This window comes from Pimephales promelas, chromosome 19, assembly GCF_988280905.1.
Source record: "Pimephales promelas chromosome 19, fPimPro1.hap1.1, whole genome shotgun sequence".
Lineage (NCBI taxonomy): Eukaryota > Metazoa > Chordata > Actinopteri > Cypriniformes > Leuciscidae > Pimephales > Pimephales promelas.
This window is the reverse complement of record NC_142787.1, coordinates 28527750-28547998: the sequence shown is the minus strand read 5'-3', so window position 1 is coordinate 28547998 and position 20249 is coordinate 28527750. Positions and strand designations below refer to the sequence as shown.

Here is a 20249-nt window from a genome sequence, read left to right as displayed (position 1 = left end):
AACGGTAAAACTCAACTGTTTAACTCTGGGGGAGTTGTAAAATGAGCCTATTTCCAAAAAAAGTGGAGTAACCCTTTAAAGTACTGTAGTTGAACTAGGATTCAGGATTTACTAAAGACAGTGAAAATGCGACTGACATTATTGCATATGCATTTGTAGGAGTTTCCTTTTTAGATGCAAAATTTATGGGAGAAGAGTATTTAACATGCAAGGTGATTTGCTAAGGTTTGCGCTAGTTAATTAACTGGCATTTGCGCTATTATTTACCACCCAATAAAAAAAAAACAGTTTGTTAGCTAATTTGCGCTGCTATTGGTAGATTGTATTGGTAATTATGAAAATGGTCCGGTCGCGTTTGTGTTCTTTAATTTGCACGTCTTCATTAGATCACGTGTTTCTACTACCATCGACGCTTTTTTTGGAATTGCACTCGAACGCAAATTTGCTGTTTAGTAAATCTGACCCTAAGTAGTAAGTTACAATTCAAGCCATAAATAAGAGTTTGCTGTATTGAAGCCATTGGGGGATGGCAATATCTTTGAATATCAGACTATATTATTTTTAACCAGAGCAGTATTTATATGGCACAAAAAGTTGAATGTTTTTTTCAAGGTTCTTGAAGAAAAAACAAACTAACAGTCCATGAAAATGAAACTTATGCTAACATAATAGATATTTTACTAAATGTATTTTAATTTTTATTTAGTGCTATGAACTATGTAATTTCTTTTCTTTTTTTAGGGTGACTTTTACCAACTGTCTAGGGACTGCGGATGAAAAATAGCCTTTAGGCTAATTCTGGCATATTGACAGAAATGTTTATGAATATGCACTGTCCCTGTTCTAAATAAATAAATAAATAAAATTATCTTAAACCAAACATGACAGTATCGGTGCACCTTTATTATTTTAATGAATTAGATATGTAATCATTTACATAATATATCATGTATTACATATTTACATTCTCTCACTCACAAAGATGACTGAGAGAGTAATACTCGTTTGTTGTATTCAGACTGGGGATGGAGCATGACGGACAGGCGAATGAGTGCGGCGATGAGGTTCCCATGGGCAGTATCATGGCTCCTCTGGTTCAAGCAGCCTTCCACCGCTTTCACTGGTCTCTATGCAGTCAACAGGAGCTCAGGCGATACCTCAAGTGAGTAAATGTGTTTTTGTAGCCTCCTGATTTGTAGTTTTTGAACATATTCACCCGGTTCATAGATTGTAAATCCTAAAATAGTGCTGTTATCCATGCAGTACATATGACTGTCTTCGTGACGACCCTTTTGATCACGAGTGGCCAACTCTGCCCCAGCTGCCTGGTCTGCATTACTCTATGAACGAACAGTGCCGCTTTGACTTCGGCATGGGCTACATGATGTGCACTGCGGTGAGTGAAACCAACCGACCTGACACACCATCTGACTCCACATCCAACCACATAAACTATTAAGATTTATAGTTAGTGAATCTGGCAATGCAGTATACAGTGGAGTCCAAGGAGTTAAGATAAGAGATAGGCTGAAAATGTGCGATGTTTGTTTTCATTTATTTTAAACCATCAAATAAATACTTTTTTTTATGTTTCAAATTGTGAAAAGCCATGAGATAAAATACAGAAGGAATATTTAAAGGGTTTGTTCACCCAAAAATTAATTACTCACCCTCATGTCGTTGCAAACCCTTAAAGGAGTAGTTCACTTTTCAAAAAGCTTTTGCTGATCATTTACTCACCCCCATGTCATCCAAGATGTCCATATCTTTCTTTCTTCAGTTGAAAAGAAAGTAAGGTTTTTGATGAAAACATTCCAGGATTTTTCTCCATATAATGGACTTCAATGGGAACCAAACGGTTCAAGGTCCAAAAGACAGTTTCAGTGCAAACTGCTGCAAACTGTTCTAAGGGCTTTAAACGATTCCAGACGATGAATAAGGGTCTAATCTAGCGAAACGATCGCTCATTTAATAAATAAATAACAAAGTTTATGTTTTATAAGCTCAAATGCTCTGTACTGACTCTCCTGTTCGAACTCGTTCATGAACGAAATGACTCGAATGAACGAAATGACTCGAAAAAAGAGTTGTTCATTTTGAACGAATGAACTAATCCTTTAACAAGGTTTCTGTAGATGTATTTCTCATTTTTAGATGTATATTTCATTTACCTGTGTATGACTTGTCCACACTTTGCATATTGTCATTAATGGTTTCCTGTTATGAGAAGTAAAAAAAAAGATATCAAAAAGTAATAAAGTACCAAAAAATAATGCAAAATAGAAACATTTCTAGACTCTTGGACTCCACTTATATGTTTATCATCTTATATTAAGAAGTAACATTGTTTAAGAAGGTGCAAGCAGAGAATTCACCTGTAAACAAGTAAACCAAAAAAAAAACATTTAAAAAACACAAGTCCTCTGTCACTTTCCTATATCCATGCCCCATACAGCCATGTGATCTGAGCTCGTCTCACGAGCTTTAGCTTTCACAGGCTACGTGTATGAATGAGAGCATGACTGTTTCTTTTAGTACAGCACCTACGATCCTTGCAAGCAGTTGTGGTGCAGCCACCCCGAGAACCCTTTCTTCTGCAAGACCAAGAAGGGCCCTCCTATCGACGGGACCACGTGTGCAACAGGAAAGGTTGGACCTGTAGACCCTCAGAACCAAAATAACAGATCCCACTTTTACCTTTTACTATTTCTTCTCTCTATTTCTCTAGCACTGTTTTAAGGGTCACTGTATCAAGCTGACACCAGACATTCTTAGGCAGGATGGCCATTGGGGTCAGTGGACCAAGTTCGGTTCCTGTTCTCGGACCTGTGGCGGTGGAGTACGGTTCCGCACTCGAGAGTGCAACAACCCAATGTGAGTGTCTTCAGATTGAGCGTCCCATCACCTTTCTCGTCTGTTGACTTGAACAAACCTGTTCTGTGTTTTAGTCCGGCCAATGGTGGGCGCACTTGTTATGGAAACAACTATGAGTTCCAGCTCTGTAACACGGAGGAGTGTGCAAAGGCCTTGGCTGACTTCAGAGAGGAGCAGTGCAAGATGTGGAACCCCCACTTTGAGCATGAAGACACCAAACACCACTGGCTGCCCTACGAGCACCCTGAGCGTGAGTCAAAACTATTTATTTAGTGTCATTAATGCCCAAATCTTTTTCCACTTTCGTTGGAGGTGAAAAAGACATTGGCACACTCACCTGTTATAGTTTCATTTGAATGCTTCCTGATGTTCGCCATGTGTTTTGGTCCATGTTCGTCTTTCGTTCAAAGGAATGTGCTTTTTTAAATAGTCACAAAGCTACGTTTTCTGTGAATGCTTTCCCTCGCCCCTGTAATCTGTGTTATTATGTGGCATTTCGAACCAATTTTGTATTCTAACTTTACGCTTCTGCATTTTGAGATATCGGGAAGGTTTTAGCGACTGATGTTAGAGGCCGTGGTCTTTAGCTTCCCGCCTCCCACGCCTGATATCAAGGTTCGATTCCCGCTCAGGGCAAGTCAGTTGTACTGGTTACACTAGTACATTTTTTTAAGATCAAAAGTTGGATCTGTTAATGTACAAACATGTATACTAACATTACAAAGGTTAAATGCTGTAAAAATGTTCATGTTAGTCAATGCATTAACTAATGTTAAATGGATTGTTCACTTTGAAATTATTTTTTGCTATGTTTTAGCTTACCTCAAGGGCATCCAAGATGTAGGTGTCTTTGTTTCCACAGTAGTTTCAGTTTTGATATTTTTAGGTCAAACCGTTCGTGTCTGTCAGTCATATAATGGAGGTCTATGGTCACCACCTCAAAGAGCATGCACAGAGAAGGCCAAATTAAACATGATTTAATGACTCGTAAATGTAAGTACGCACTGATGGCCTAAGACACGAAACGAGCGGTTTGTGTGAGAAAACGAACAGTATTTATATCGTTTTTACCTCTTGTAACCACAGCCACGTCCAAGTGATCTGAGGGCGCGGGCGCTTTGTGTATGTGGTTACAAGAGGTAAAAATGATATAAATACTGTTCGTTTTCTCACACAAACCGCTCGTTTCATGTCTTAGGCCATCAAAGTGTACTTACATTTATGAGTCATTAAATCATGTTTAATTTGGCCTTCTCTGTGCATGCTCTTTGAGGTGGTGACCATAGACCTCCATTATATGACTGACAGACACGAACGGTTTGACCTAAAAATATCAAAATTGAAACTACTGCAGAAACAAAGACACCTACATCTTGAATGCCCTTGAGGTAAGCTAAAATACCAAAAATGTATTTCAAAGTGAACTATCCCTTTAACACATTAGACCTAATTGTGAAGTGTTAAAGAGATATTTTCTTTTATGCTGTGCCATTAAAACCTCAATGCAGAAAAGCAACAAAGAGAATGGAAATTAAATTAATGGAAAAGACAAAACCAAAACTCCTTTCTGGGAATTTTTTTTTCTCTCCTTCAGGATTATGGTCTCATTATTTATGTATTTATTTGGTAATGTCAACATTAAGAATTTAGAAAGAGTAATAGGGTTTTTACTCAACTGGAGAGTTACTCTTAGCTGCTTGGATACATTCGCCAAAGGTTTGGCCCAGTCACTGAGACGGGTATCAGCAGCAGTTGGAAGAAAGGCACATGGAAATGTGATTAAGCAGCAATGGCATCTCCAGTTATCCACTGGGGCTGAATTACTGCTACAGTAAAAGGAATGCAGGTACTATCCAGCTAATAACCACTCCAGTGTCCTCTTCTACTGCTGAGAGGAATAAGCAGTCTTGCTTTCTGTACACAGTATGAACAATGTTGCAGTGGTTACAAAACCGTTGTTATCATTTATGATTATTCATGTAGCAGACACCTTCATTTAGGACACATACACCGCAATATCACTGGTATTCTTATTAAATCTATGTAATTTATTCCTGTGATAGCAAAGCTGTTTTAACTGGCCTGTGTTTGTGAAATTGGGGGTTGAGCTATCAAGATAGTGGTGTGGACCTTTTGGGTGTAGGGCGTGTTGTGGTGATTTCAAATATCAACAGCCTTTCTCAGATATCACTTACTGCACATTTAATGCTTATTAATAGTAAGGCTGTCAAACGATTAATTGCGATTAATCGCATCCAAAATAAAAGTTTGTGTTTACGTAATATATGTGGGTGCACTGTGTATAATTATTTTATATATATATAAATACACACACATGTATGTTTATTTATGAAAAAAAAATATTTATATATAAAATATTGATATTTATATATAATATAAATTATGAAAAATATTAAAATATTTAAATATTAAATATTTTATAATAATATTTTATAATATTTTATAATAATATTAAAATATTATATAAAATAATGAAAATATTTCTTAATTATATACAAGCATGTGTGTGTATTTATATGTATATAATATAATTACACACAGTGCACCCACACATATTATTTAAACACAAACTTTTATTTTATTAATCGCGATTAATCGTTTGACAGCCCTATTTATTAGTAATTTCAGTGTCAAAAATATAAAAATATATGTGTGCTAAAACTGCACCTCGCACACAAATAGCTACAAAAATGAATTGTATGAATTTGTCCGTGGTCTGCTTTTGTTTTGTTTTTTTGGACAGCTGACGAGAGATGTCAACTATACTGCCAGTCAAAAGAGACCGGAGACGTGGTGCCCATGAAGAGAATGGTGCATGACGGCACACGCTGTTCCTACAAAGACCCTTACAGCGTGTGTGTGCGTGGGGAGTGTGAGGTAAAGGTTATTCAAACACACACACAAACCATCCTCCAAAATGCCATAAAATGAATAATATCAGGTCTTATATAATCCGCTTTCTGAGGCCTTTCCACTCCTCATTGCCAGTTAAAGTGAAGAGCTAGAACTCTCTTGAATGGTTTGTTTTTAGCTTGTTCTGTTATTGGTGGAATACATGACGGCGATGTCCTGTGGGTAGGGCAGATTGATGAAGTACATGCTTAGATTTCAATGTTTTGCTACATGAATTAAAAGATCAAGTGCATTCCGATATTTATTGCTTTATAATCTGAGAGGGATGTGAATGTCTGTGAAAGGATGGCTTTGAATTTCTTCTGGCACTGGCACTCAGTAAGGGAAAGAGAGGATCTGTGATTGTTTCCATTCAGTTGTGTGCTCAAGATCGTTTCCTACTTAACTTTATTGACGTTTATTGGTTTTATTGGCAAATAGGAGTACTGATTTGAGTTGGGATTTAGAGCTAATGTACGTTGTCTTAGCCTTTAACACAAAAGCAAAGGGTTGTTTTAATGTGGACGGAGATCAATTCTAATACGCAGATAAAACGCTGGTCGTATTCGTTTTGATTCTCCGTTTTTAAACGAAAACGCAGTAGTGTGTAGTCAGCACCTAAGTTGGACCTACATCTCTCTATATATTCTTGGTTGTTTTAAACCCTGCTCTCTGCACAGAAAGTGGGCTGTGACAATGTTATAGCCTCGGAGCTGGAGGACGATAAGTGTGGCGTGTGTGGAGGAGACAACTCCACCTGCAAGATTGTCAAAGGAAACTTCACCCGCAGCACAAGGAAACCAGGTGAGCTTCTGTCACTCAAAGAATTTCATCATAATCAGGAAATCTTTTCATTTCCAAATCTCATTTTAGCTTTTGTGAATTTCATTCTTAGGTTTTCTGAAGATCCTGGAGATTCCTAGAGGAGCACGCCACATACAGATCCGTGAATTCAAAGGAACTCCACATATTCTAGGTAGAAGCTCATTCTCAGTAAACGGCAGCGTGATTAATTACTCCGACACTGGCCCTCATAGTGCAAGTGTCTGGCCTCCCACTGTTTGTTATTGATGGAGAGGTTTGGACTCCTCCTGGCACTGATAACATTAGGAGCTCCAGCTCAGTGGCTGTGAAGCACCTTGGCTACTTTGAAGTAATGCCTTCCAAAATTGTGATTTATAGGTACAAGGAACGCATATAAAATCCCCTTGATGAAGACTGATCCTTGTTTTTTTCTCACTGGGTGCATAAATTGGACTGCATGGAGATGAGATTGTCCTAATGTTAAATTGTCCTCTGCTAGCGGTGAAGAACCAGGCCACAGATCACATCTTTCTGAACGACGAGGGCGATTTTCCTGAGTCACGCACAGTAATCGAGAAAGGCGTGGCGTGGGAGTATGCTAACAACGATGACATGGAGACGGTCCAGACCACCGGACCACTCAAATATGGAGTTCTCATAATGGTGAGAATGAGCATTATATCCAAAATGACTATAACTATAAATCCAGAACTAAGTCTAAAGGAAGAGTTCAGGGATAGTAAGGGCACTAGATCTATTAGTGCATTTCACCCAGAAATTAAAATCATTTACATTCATAATTAATTTCATTTCATTACATGCATTACATTCATCATTTACTCACCCTCATGGCATGAGGGCAGAGATGTATAAAGTACTAGACACCTGGACTTGAGTAAAAGTACAAGTGCTCTATCAAAAAAGTGACTTGAGTAGAAGTTGAAGTGCTCTTTAAGCACCACACTTAAGTAGAAGTACTAAAGTAGTATTGCAAGTAGTTTGTTTTGAAATTCACTACTTAAGTACTAAAAGTAAAAGTACAAGTATTGTGTTATGTAATTATTAAAGAAAGACTAGGTTTAACTTGGCTTAAATGGATACTCCACTTTTTTTGGAAATGGGCTCATTTTACAACTCCCCCAGTGTTAAATAGTTGGGTTTTACCGTTTTCGAATCCATTCAGCTGATTTTCTGATATTTAGAAGAATATCAGTAACCAGACAGTTTCTGGTCTCATTGACTTCCATAGTATATATTTTTTTTCCTACGAGACCAGAAACTGTCTGGTTACTGATATTCTTCTAAATATCAGAAAATCAGCTGAATGGATTCGAAAACGGTAAAACTCAACTGTTTAACTCTGGGGGAGTTGTAAAATGAGCCTGTTTCCAAAAAAAGTGGAGTATCCCTTTAAGGTTAAATCACATGATAGCAATAAGGCTAGTCAATAGAATGTATTTTATAAAAGTAACATTCTCCAATATCAAACATCTTCTCCAGGTTCAGTCTCAGAGCATTTCTAAAGTCACCCTTTCATACAAATACATCCTGCCTGAAGACCCGCTCTCATCAATGGAGAACACCCTGCCTCAGGACGACACAATTTACTTCGAGTGGGCTCTCAGGAAGTGGTCGCACTGTTCCAAGCCATGTGGCGGAGGTACACAGCAATATAGAAGAATATTTCTCATTTTCAATTCACTTTCAATAGTCTTACAATTGAAATTGAATTGACAATGTCCCACATTATTTTGGATTAGAATTTAGTTTTTGAAATGGTGGCAATTCAAACGAATTAAAACGTTTTATGTACAAAACTGTTCAAAAGTTTGGGGTTGGTATATTTTTTTTTAAATAACATTATCTCATGTAAGAATTCATTAAAAAATGAACAAAATAATAAATAAAAAAATCTATTTAATTATATTTGACTTTTTTATATATATTTATTCTTGTGATACCAAAGATCATCATTTTTCCAGTCTTTAGTGTCACTGATCCTTCAGAAATCACTCTAATATGCTGATTTGCTGCTAAAAAAAAAACATTTATATTATTAACAATGTTAATATTATTGTAAAAACCATGATTTTGATTAATATAAATAATTTAACAATATTTTTTTTGTAAAATTAATTTTTTGTAGCAAAATAAAGTATTAGTAAAGTATTATCGTATATGATAACATATTTGTGTTTAATTCATACTGAAAAGTAAAAGCATTGATTGTTTGTTATTTAATTTTACTTCCTGTTTGAATTACAATTCTGTATTCTGTTTGGTACCTCGCTTCAAATTCAAATTGAGGATAATTGATCAAATAATTGAATTCTCAGTTCACGTATGAACGGGGGCGGGGCACAATCCTGACAGACACAAGCTATGATTGAAACTTGGATCAACCAAACAAGACAACAGCTTGTATTGTGGCGTTTTGTCTATTTGTCTGGCTTGCAGGGAAACAATACACACGTTTTGGATGCCGGAGGAAGTCGGATGGCAAAATGGTACACCGCACACTCTGCGCCAACATACCCAAACCCCGTGCCATCAGCCGAGCTTGCAACCAGAAGGAGTGCTCAGAACCAATGTAAGCTAATGGGGTTCACCATGTGGTAGTTTTCAAACCAATATCATACAATTGCGTGACAGATGATGGTGTGAGGATATGGGGGTTTGTGGACATTTTTTAAATGTGTATTGTGTATATCAGCTGGGTGACAGGAGAATGGGAGGAGTGCAGTAAGTCATGTGGTAAGACCGGTTCTCAGACTCGACCTGTGCGCTGTGTGAGACCTGAACTGGACGGTTCATACAAAGCCATCAACGCCAAATATTGCAACGACGACCGGCCTGAAGGACGACGACCCTGCAATCGTCACCTATGCCCCGCACAGTGGAGAACTGGACCTTGGTCTCAGGCGAGTTTTTCATTCATCACAGAAAAAAACTATTGGATACTTAATTGTACATGCTCTTTTCGCATATATTTGTCACCATCTAATGCTTAAAGTTATTAATTTGTCACATTTAAAAATTATTTTAGTGGTCACCATTGACTTCCATTGCAATAACTCTTGATCGCATTATTTTATGCATATGATTACATATAATATTGCTTGATTCTGCATCTTCTTCGCCTGTGTTTTGATCAGGATATTCAGTGCTCTTTCAGGAGATGTTAAAGCGCCCCCTACCATATAACACTGAAAACACGGAAACACTGAAAATTGATTGTTTTTTGGGGGGGGGCGAAGCATTTTCTCACAAATAAGAGTAAATTCTGTGTTTGGCAGGGAAACTTTTACTTTTTGGCTGGGAAAGGGTTACTTTTACTTTTATGCTGTGATTCTTTTTTCCCTATGATAGATGAAAATCTGATTTTTTATATTTTTTATATATGACCTTTTATATCCTAATGTACTTTAACAACCTCATTCTCAAAACATTCCCAAAACAAGCATTCTCGTAATGTCAAGACTTTATTCTCGAAATGAACATGATTTTTAACATGACACAGTCTGTTTATAAGTGAATCAGTATTATTGTCACATTCTGCTGTGTATGTATGTGCAGTGCTCAGTGACCTGTGGTAATGGGACTCAAGAGCGCCAGGTCATGTGCAGCACTCCTGATAATGCCATCGGCATCTGCATGGACACCAAACCTGAGAACATCAGACCATGTCTTCTGACACCGTGTTCAAGTGAGTGTCCATACAGCTCCTCGGGATTCCCTTAAAGGGTAATTCCACCAGTGGAGACATGAATATATATTGAAAGTGGGTCATATATTTAGGAGAATAGTATCATAAATTTCTAATTTGGGTCCTTCTTGACAGATAAAAGGCAGAAAATGACTTTTTAGTGCTTGTGGATTTTAGACTACAATCCCCATAGTACATTGCAATGCTCAGCTCCGCAGGCCACTCCCACTACTCCGCCCATCAATGTAGAAATCATTTCGCACAATGAAATCAGATAATGCGCGCTAATATAATATGACGACGTAAGAGCGTCAAGGCCATTCAATAGCATAACTGGATTTCTAACGATGGAAATCTAAGGAATGGTTCACTTTAAAAAAAAAAAAATTGCTGATAATTTACTCACCCCCATGTCATCCAAGATGTCCATGTCTTTCTTTCTTCAGTCGAAAAGAAATTAAGGTTTTTGATGAAAACATTCCAGGATTTTTCTCCATATAATGGACTTCAGTGGGAACCAAACGGTTCAAGGTCCAAAAGACACTTTCAGTGCAAACTGCAAACTGTTCAAAAGGCTTTAAATGATTCCAGACAATGAATAAGGGTCTTATCAAGTGAAACGATCACTCATTTTTTAAAAAAAATAACAAAGTTTACGTTTTATAAGCTCAAATGCTCACCTTGCTCTGTTCTTTGATGCGCGTTCGTGACTCTCCTGTTCAAACTCGTTTATCAAAATTAACGAATCTTTTTTCGTGTCATTTGGTTCATTCAATGAACGAATTGACTCGGGAAAAGATTCGTTCATTTTGATAAACGAGTTCGAACAGGAGAGTCACGAACGCGCATCACAGAACATAATTTAAATGAAATTTTTTAAATGAGCGATCGTTTCGCTTGATAAGGCCCTTATTCATCGTCTGGAATCGTTTAAAGCCCTTTGAACAGTTTGCAGTTTGCACTGAAACTGTCTTTTGGACCTTGAACCGTTTGGTTACCAGTAAATTCCATTATATGGAGAAAAATCCTGGAATTTTTTTATCAAAAACCTTCATTTCTTTTCGACTGAAGAAAGAAAGACATGGACATCTTGGATGACATGGGGGTGAGTAAATTATCAGCAAAAGTGTTTTTAAAAGTGACCTACTCCTTTAATGCAAATGGGTGGGGTGTCCCTTTAAGACTCCTTTAAAGCCACAGTAACCCTGTTCTTAAATCCTCTCTCCCAACTCCCAGATGACAGAGGGAACTTCCTCATCCAGTGGCTCTCCAGAGCTGACCCCGAGTTCCCAGCGCCCAAGATCTCCTCAAGTAAACGTCCCGTCTCCAGTCCTCAGCCTGCTGTGTGCTGCATGGCCGCTCTTTCCTGGACCCTGCCTCTCTCTCTTACACTATGGCTCTGTTACACTCTTCCTTGAGCGCTTCTCTGTCCCTCTCAGAGTCTTAACATTTCCTTCGTTCGAGGGAATTCTGCGGGCTGTTTCTTTCCTCTGCCCTTGTTCGCTCTGTGCGTGGTCTTCTGCAGGGCTGAGGGCAAAACACGGCCTGGATGTGCGGAAGGGGCCTTGTTTTGAGAAGTTGTGCTGCGTCAGGTAATGGATATGACTGTTGTGACGACTTCCAGGAACAAACTCTATGAAACAAACTCCTGTGTGAGGGAGTTGGTCCAGTACTGAAAAAAAAAACTGGTGCATTTCAGTCAATTTATCAATTCAATACTTATACGAAATGAGCATAAAGAATATATCACTAAAATGGCATTGTGAGCCATAATCGTTCTTTATTTTGACTGTTAAATGTCATGTATTTTTGTATATATTTTCTTGAAGAGCTGAGTATATAGAAGGAATCATTAAAAGCAATTTTTCGACATTGTTGACGGTGCACGCTTTAACACTCGCATTTTATTTTATAAATCGGTCTGATAAAATACCTCATGCTTCTGCGTAATTACGTTTCCACTCACATCAGACATTTTTGCCTTATTTAAGGTTGAAGGGACACGAGTTTACGTTTGCATGCCCACTGGATTTTGAAAAGAGGCAGCTAAAGAAAAGATAATATGGATGTTTACAGCTAAGGGTGTGTAGACGGTTGCTGCTCCGCAGATCTTGGGTTATATCACCGTCTCTCATTGCTGGATCATTATTATGAGGCTGAGGAAAGACAAAGCTTTAGCGATGCAGACGATGTCTAAAGGCCTTTTTTACAATTATACAGCGATTATGTGTATATATTAAATGATGTTGAACATACTTAGTAACGTTAATAACATATTCAATGACTGTTATCTCTTACACCAGTAATAAAAGTAATATATTGTATTTATCTATGTATTTTGACCTTACAGGCCATGATTCCTTGCCTGGAAAGTAATGATTTGAGATGCATAAAGTATATATCATAATGAAAAGAGTATTTAAAGTTACAATGATATTTTAAAGGATTATAGTGTGTGTGTGTGTGTGTGTGGTCCTGTTTTTTTATGGAAATACTTGTACTTTGAGAAACTGGAAGAAATATAACCGGGTCTAAGCTGAAAATCCTCCTTTGTTTAAACACACGAGACTTCGATACAAGCTTTACAGTAAAAAGCATTAACGGTAGCATTTGTTTTCAACAGTTCTGGAATTACATATTCAAACCACCTCACATCTGGACACATGTTTAAAAAGTGATATCAGAAGGCAGCATGTGGCCTGTAGTCAGATCTCTGCTGAATGCTGCCCTCTGTAGGTCTTATTTGTCATGGCTCTTTCATTCCACAGTACGTGCGGTTACGTTTTGTGATCGTTTAAATGTAATTCAGGATGTGCCATTTTCCCTTTTTTTTTATAACTATAATCCTCAAAATTGTCAGTTTTTCAATGGATTTGATGGTGTTGAGATGTTTTACCAAAATGTTTACTAAACTGTGAATGTGTGACATTTCCAAGCGGTTTACATTGTACTTAGAAAAGTTGTATGTGTTGTCTTGTATACGCTCTATATTTGACAGGAGGTCTCTATGTAACCGTGTGGTTTCTTGTCAGCTGTGTTTATGGGAATAAAGGGTCAACTAATATATTATTGAATACTTAAACCTTCTGAATTATGTGCTCTTGCACTGTAATTGTTTTACTCAGTGCGACTAACTGTATTTGCTTTGCAATTTTCCCCCTCATTTACTGGTGTTCTGCATCTTTCATCTTCTTATTTTATTTTTTTGTTTACATTATTATAATATTATTTTTATGTTTATATTATATTTTCTTAATACATTACATATTTTGAATTTGTTTGATTTTCTCCTATTTTTTTATTTATCTTGTATTGACTAATATATATATATATATATATATATACACACACACACACACACACACATACATACATACAGTATATATATATTAGGGCTGTCAAACGATTAATCGCATCCAAAATAAAAGGTGCACTGTGTATAATTATTTTATATATATAAATACACACACATGCTTGTATATATTTAAGAAATATTTTCATATATACTGTATATAGATTTAAATATAATTTATATTATATGTAAATATTTTATATATAAATAATATTTTTTTCTTAAATATAAATGCATATGTGTGTATTTATATATATATAAAAAAATAATTATACACATTGCACCCACAAATATTATGTAAACACAAACTTTTATTTTGGATGCGATTAATCGTTTGACAGCCCTAATATATATATATATATATAATTTTATTAAAATAAGTCTCTTCTGTTCACCAAGGCTGCATTTATTTGAAAAAATAGAGAAAAATATCAATATTGTTAAATATTATGGCAATTTAAAATAACTGTTTTCAGCTATTTATTAAAATGTAATTTATTCTTGTGATGGCAAAGCTCAATTTTCAGCATCATTATTCCAGTCCTTTTGAACAATTTAATTCATCGTGTTTAATGTTATAAAAACTTTTTTTTTTTCAGATTTCAGATCAATTCTGTTCTTTTAAACTTTCTATTCATCAAAGAATCCTGAAAATCCAGCTTTGGTCACAGTAATAAACGTCACTTTACTATATATTCACATAGAAAACAGATGTTTTAATTCTGATAATATTTCACCATATTACCGTTTCATTAAATCAAATAAATGCAGCCTTGGTGAGCTGAAGAGGCTTCTTTTAAAAACATTAAAAATGACTAGTAGTGAATATTTTTATCTTATATTCATTTTCTATTGTACTGACGTGAGTCTTCTGCTGGTTTATTTGATCAGGGCCCCGCTGTAAAGGAGACAAGTCTGTGATCTGTCGAATGGAGGTTCTCAGTATGTACTGCTCCAACATTGGCTACAGGCAGATGTGCTGCAAGTCCTGCAATGAAGGCAACCACACCTCCGAACTCAACATGACCAGACCCTGGATCTACACCACCGTTACCCCACACATAACTCCCACTGCAACATCTCGCGTCCACATGACCTCACAGAAGCCCAGCACAACAATCACACCATCAGTCAGCAGATGGAGAAACATCAGCACCAACCCATCATCTTGGGGCCACACAACCACTCTGAACCCAGTGACCCTAAAACAAAGAACCACAGTCACATTCACCACCGGTTCTGTCACCGTGGACACGAAGCGTCCGGGCATACTCGCCTACGAAGAGGAAACCAGCGGCAACTCCTACGAGGACGAAACCTGGACCGACGTCTCCGCTGAACACTTCTTGGATCACATCTCATCGTCAACAGAGCCTTGGTCAACCACTACGCCGTACACAAGCACACCTGAGAATGAACACATCCGGACAACCCTACCGCCAAACATTACTGCAACAACGAGCCCTCCTGCCATAGTTAGTCTCCATCGGTCAGAAGACAAGAAGGAGAACAACTCCATCGACGTGCCCTACAGGATTGCCAGTCCGAACGAGGTCGCACTCAACCACTTTGTCCCCAAAAAGCGAGTGCCGTTCCGCGAGAGAACGCAAAATAAAAGAATTCAAGAGCTCCTCGCTGAGAAAAGAAGACAAGACTTCCTGCTTCAAAGACTGAAACGAAAACCAGGAGACTGATAGATTTCCTGTCCTTTATCCCTGTGGTATTTTGTGAGTATATTTTCGAAGTGGTTTTATGGCCTCTACACTCCCTTTTGGCATATACAATATTTTTACAGGAAATAACCTCAGATCTCAATCTTTCATGTCGTATCTGTTTAAGGCATCTGATCGGAAAGAAAAATGAGCCTGGTTGAGGCTTTTTCTGAAGATGAGCACATTTAGCTACTTTAAAAACACATGGGATGAATGCAGGGTTGCAAGAAGCTTTCTGTTGTGGAGATCTGGTGGTTTAAGCTTCATTTAAACTGTACGATTTTTCCAGTATGATGCGGTTTTTGAGGTCTGGGAACATCAGTACACATCATAGCCAAGTCTTTGGTCCCAATGGCGCCTTTGACAGCTTGCAGAGCGGTCATACTGTGTGACCACAATTTCATTGTTATTTGTCCACTAGTGAATTGTGTCACACAAAGTCCTCAGATTTTCCGCCACAAAAAAAGAGAAATCTTGAATGATCTCGAAATGTTATCTTGGGTGGTTAAATCGTACAGTTTGAACCTGATTTAAAGCACAATTTCTCCGACTTTTTGCTGTTTGAATGTACTCGAATGAACCATGGTTGCACATTTGCCTGTGATGTAAAAGTCATGTTGATTGTTGTCTCACCTTTAAAGGTTTATTGACTCTGCTTAAAGCAAAATGAAACCAGCTTGAGCTGATTTGCTGGTTTTAGATGAGTTTTGGTCAGCTGGTGAGGCAGGCAGACTAGCTAGCTTGCTTAACACCATTGACCAGGCTAGGAGACCAGCTTAAAGGGATAGTTCACTTTGAAAATAATTTTTGGTATGTTTTAGCTTACCTCAAGGGCATCCAAGATGTAGGTGTCTTTATTTACTCAGTTTTAATTTTGATATTTTTAGGTCAAACCGTTCTTGTCTGTCAGTCATATAATGGAGGTCTATGGTCACCACCTCAAAGAGCATGCACAGAGAAGTCCAAATTAAACATGATTTAATGACTCGTAAATGTAAGTACACATTGATCGCCGAAGACACGAAACGAGAGGTTTGTGTGAGAAAACGAACAGTATTTATATCGTTTTTACCTCTTGTAATCACCGTCACGATGGCGCGGGCACTTCGGTCTGTGCAAGCACCGGAAAGCCCCGGAAGTGATCTCTTAATATCAAAATTAAAATATAAAAATGAAAGGCACTTACATCTTGGATGCCCTTGAGGTAAGCTAAAACATATTAAAAATTCATTTCAAAGTGAACAATCCCTTTAAACCAAGCTTTAATGTTTCTTTTATCTGTGGAATGATTTTTCAACATCTGGTCCCTCTTGTCAGAACTTTTCAAGTCAACTTGCTTTAAATATCCATTGCATTGCAGTATGTATAGTTATCTGTCCAAGAACAATGTGTAAAAGTGCCGGGCCGGTCACATTTGTGAATTTTTTGTGTTGTTCAGAAGTCCAGCGTGGAAAATCCACGTGACCTTCTTCTATGGGGTTTAACCGATCAGTTGGGTAATCCTTCCATTATTCTTGAATCATTATTGTATACATTAGATCCTGATGACTATTATCCACATGACCAGCTGGACCCGGTTACAAAACCTGCTTGGGGAAATCTTTCAACATTCCAGATCTTGTTGAAAAATCATAGCCAGTCATTTGTGTGTTCAAGAATATTTATATCCTTCTAAAATGAATAGGCCCTAAATGTAAATCAGATGTAAACTACTTCAAACTTGAGCAAGAATCTAAATAAACAGCGAGAAGAATTGCAGCAATATGTCACACTGTTTACATGGGAAAAACAACACAGATTGAGTGTGAATGGCCCAAAAGGTTGCTAAGAATTTTTTTTAACCTTGATCATCTTATGCCATTTTGGGTGAAAACATTAATTCTGTAACCACATGCCAAAAGTCGTAAATGTTGTAAATATGAACTAGAATTTTATTTTTGTATTTATTGAAGGATCGGTGCTTTTTCACAGAGCTGTTGTGTTTATCAGACCACTTTGAGCTTTTTTTTTTGTGTGCATGCAGCATGAGTGACAATCCTACACGTATCCAAGAGCCAATATGATATCTCCTCCACATTGTCCGAGCACTGTATTGAGAAATCAGTGTTAGTATTTTATAATTCAGAAGACGTCAAGTCAAGTCTGCATTCTTCATTTATCACTGTCTACTTGATTTAAGGGTATGAGTGGACGTCAACATTCTTGATTCATCACATTCTTGACTTAATAAAGCAACCAAAAATAACTAACAGCGTTGTTCTTATTGTGGTTGTGTTTATAGCCTATATTTTAAACCACCAAATCGCGATTAATTCGATTCTTAGCCTTTTAAATCGATTATTCACATAAATAAACGATTCACGATTCAAAATACATGTTTCAGGATCGATGCATCGTCAGGATTTATAATCGATGCATCGAGAAAACGAGTGAATCGTTACACCCCTACTCCGCTGTAATCCGCTACGGGTTTTCCAGTCTCACAGGAAAAACTGCTCCGTGTTCAATCGATTTTAAAAGAAAATCTTATGTTTATATATATATATATATATATATATATATATATATATATATATATATATATATATATTACAAACGTCTGAATTTATAACACTTTATGTAATGCTTTGGAAAGTATTCTACATGTTTAATAAATGTTCCAGCTGCCTTTGCTTACACGAGAAAACAGTATGGGAAAGCGCACCCAGGTAAAAATAATAATTTGACAAATTCTACAAACAATATTAGTTTGCCAACAGTTAATAACTCCCAACTCCCTTGTTTACAGTGTGCATCTCCCTCAGACTGCAAACGAAGCTTGGGCGCAATGATAACACGTCATCAGCGTCTTAAATCATCAGCATGCGGATTGACAACAGAACCGGAAGACAATACAAATGCTGCATAAAGTCGTAGTTTTAGTTATTATGGGGTTGGAACGACATGAGAGTGAGTATTTTAATGACAGAATTTTCATTTTTGGATGAACTAACCCTTTAGGCAGGCGATACCAACTAATGGCCACAAGATGGCAGTGCTTCTGTCTGTTTTCCTGGAACTGACGTGAGTAGTCTTTATGTCTCTCAATTTCCCATTCCTGGAATTATTTGTCTGTGTCTACAAGCTCAAACTGCTAAACACATACCGAGTTTATTCAAGGATGGAGAAGGATAGTTTTTACTTTGAGTCTCCCAGTCGTTGTATTTACAAACAGCAGGTGGCAGTGTGCTTTTATTACGTTTTGTTTTCCTAATGTTGGGCGGTCAAGGCCTCACAGTTGCTGTTTTCACATTGAAGCAACCTTGTGTTATTAGCATTAGACAAATTAAATGGAGACCTGACAAAAATAGCTGTCCTATTGTTGCAAAAAAATCAACCAGGCTACTTAAAGTTTCAATACTGCTGGCTATTTAAGTTTATTATGATGCATGAGAAACATGCTTTTATGTAAAATGTGTAGCATACACAATAATTATCAAAATAATGGCTACAATTTCATTTAATACTTCTAGGCCGTTAAAATTGAATATATCTCATTTTATAATCATAATGTAGCCAACATTGTAATTCTGACTGAATTTAGTGTATTTGTATTAACATGACATCTTAAAACCGTTAGCTGCCCATTAGCACAAGTTTATATGTCAACTTCCTCATGGCAAATGTATCAGATGTCTTATCTATGGTGGAAACACAAACAGGACAAAAATAAACCTTATCTGCATACAAACGTGGCCTCATAACAAAAACTAAACTGAACTGGAAAAATTAACATTTATTTCCTTTTGGATGGAGATGGTACTATTTCAATTCATTTTTTTCAATTCATTCAACAGCTTTCGAGACAGCTTTGCAGAAAATGCTTATTTCAATGTTACATTCAGGAAGTATTCTGTTATCAGCCAGAGATAGCCGACTACCTATATACTATTTAAGACATAGCACATAAAACTTGCAGGTTTTCAATTAATGATTGGCTTGATGTTTACATCAATTATACTCTGATTTTTTGGATTGCAAATTCAAAATTAACATCTTATTTTTCCCTCAAATGCTTTTAAAGTTCCTCCGACCTTATCAAAACCCAAGTTGTAACGCTGTTTCACCACAAAATAGACTATTCTTGTAACTTTGTTTCTGTTTGGGATCATGTCGGAAATACTAACAATGAACCAAATCAAAACAAACCGCCATCAGGAGAGAACAATTTGCAGTGTTTACAGGAATCAATGAATCAGATAACATACTTTATTGTATTTATTCATGTTTTATGTACAAATATGTAAACATAAGTAATACTGTACATTTGGCTTAAAACCAGTTCTGGCAATATAAGAAAATATCATAAAGTATTATATAAGTGTATAATGAATCATGAAAATAGCAGAGATGCAATTGATGTAATTTTAAATTGTAGCTTAAATAATTTTGTTTGTATCCTTCTTATCAACAGGAATGTTCTGTTGTCCTTCCTTCTCCCATACAGTACAGTATGTACAGAACATTTACAACAAACAATTCATTCATGTCATCCAATCAATATTTCATGGCTTTATTTCATACCGCAGAGAGCAGCACTGAAACTTTAATGGTCACTCCACTGCTCTGGTGAAGTTGACTTTGTCTTAAAAATTCCTGAATAATTCAGAGTTGCGAATATAAAAATCCTTTGGATCTCTCTTCAACCAACGCACACTTCTGCTTGGTGGCGTTTTATATAACCGCATTGTGTAAGAGTTACTTAAAACGATCCCTGAATACAACTGTCAAACTAATGGAGTTTTTTTTTAGGGCAAATTGCTTTCTGTGTTGTGTGAAGTAACATGCTGTTGCGTAATTTTACAGTTTGTGTATCACGCTAGCTTTGAAATTCCATTACCAAATCACT

General features: G+C 36.9%; 1 protein-coding gene across 1 annotated transcript in view; it reads left to right on the top strand.

The window, feature by feature from the left end:
• adamts2a (ADAM metallopeptidase with thrombospondin type 1 motif, 2a) overlaps nt 1-17610 on the top strand; it is a 58397-nt gene extending 40787 nt beyond the window's left edge. Inside the window, exons 8-22 of the mRNA XM_039694043.2 lie at nt 1019-1162; nt 1264-1396; nt 2536-2649; nt 2729-2874; nt 2949-3124; nt 5639-5772; nt 6468-6591; nt 6683-6763; nt 7091-7254; nt 8092-8251; nt 9049-9181; nt 9305-9512; nt 10168-10297; nt 11534-11608; nt 14541-17610. Of these exons, the coding sequence (XP_039549977.2) occupies nt 1019-1162; nt 1264-1396; nt 2536-2649; nt 2729-2874; nt 2949-3124; nt 5639-5772; nt 6468-6591; nt 6683-6763; nt 7091-7254; nt 8092-8251; nt 9049-9181; nt 9305-9512; nt 10168-10297; nt 11534-11608; nt 14541-15343 (2725 nt within the window). The 3' untranslated portion in view covers nt 15344-17610. The remainder of the gene's footprint in view (nt 1-1018; nt 1163-1263; nt 1397-2535; nt 2650-2728; nt 2875-2948; nt 3125-5638; nt 5773-6467; nt 6592-6682; nt 6764-7090; nt 7255-8091; nt 8252-9048; nt 9182-9304; nt 9513-10167; nt 10298-11533; nt 11609-14540) is intronic.
• Nucleotides 17611-20249: the final 2639 nt, after the last annotated feature.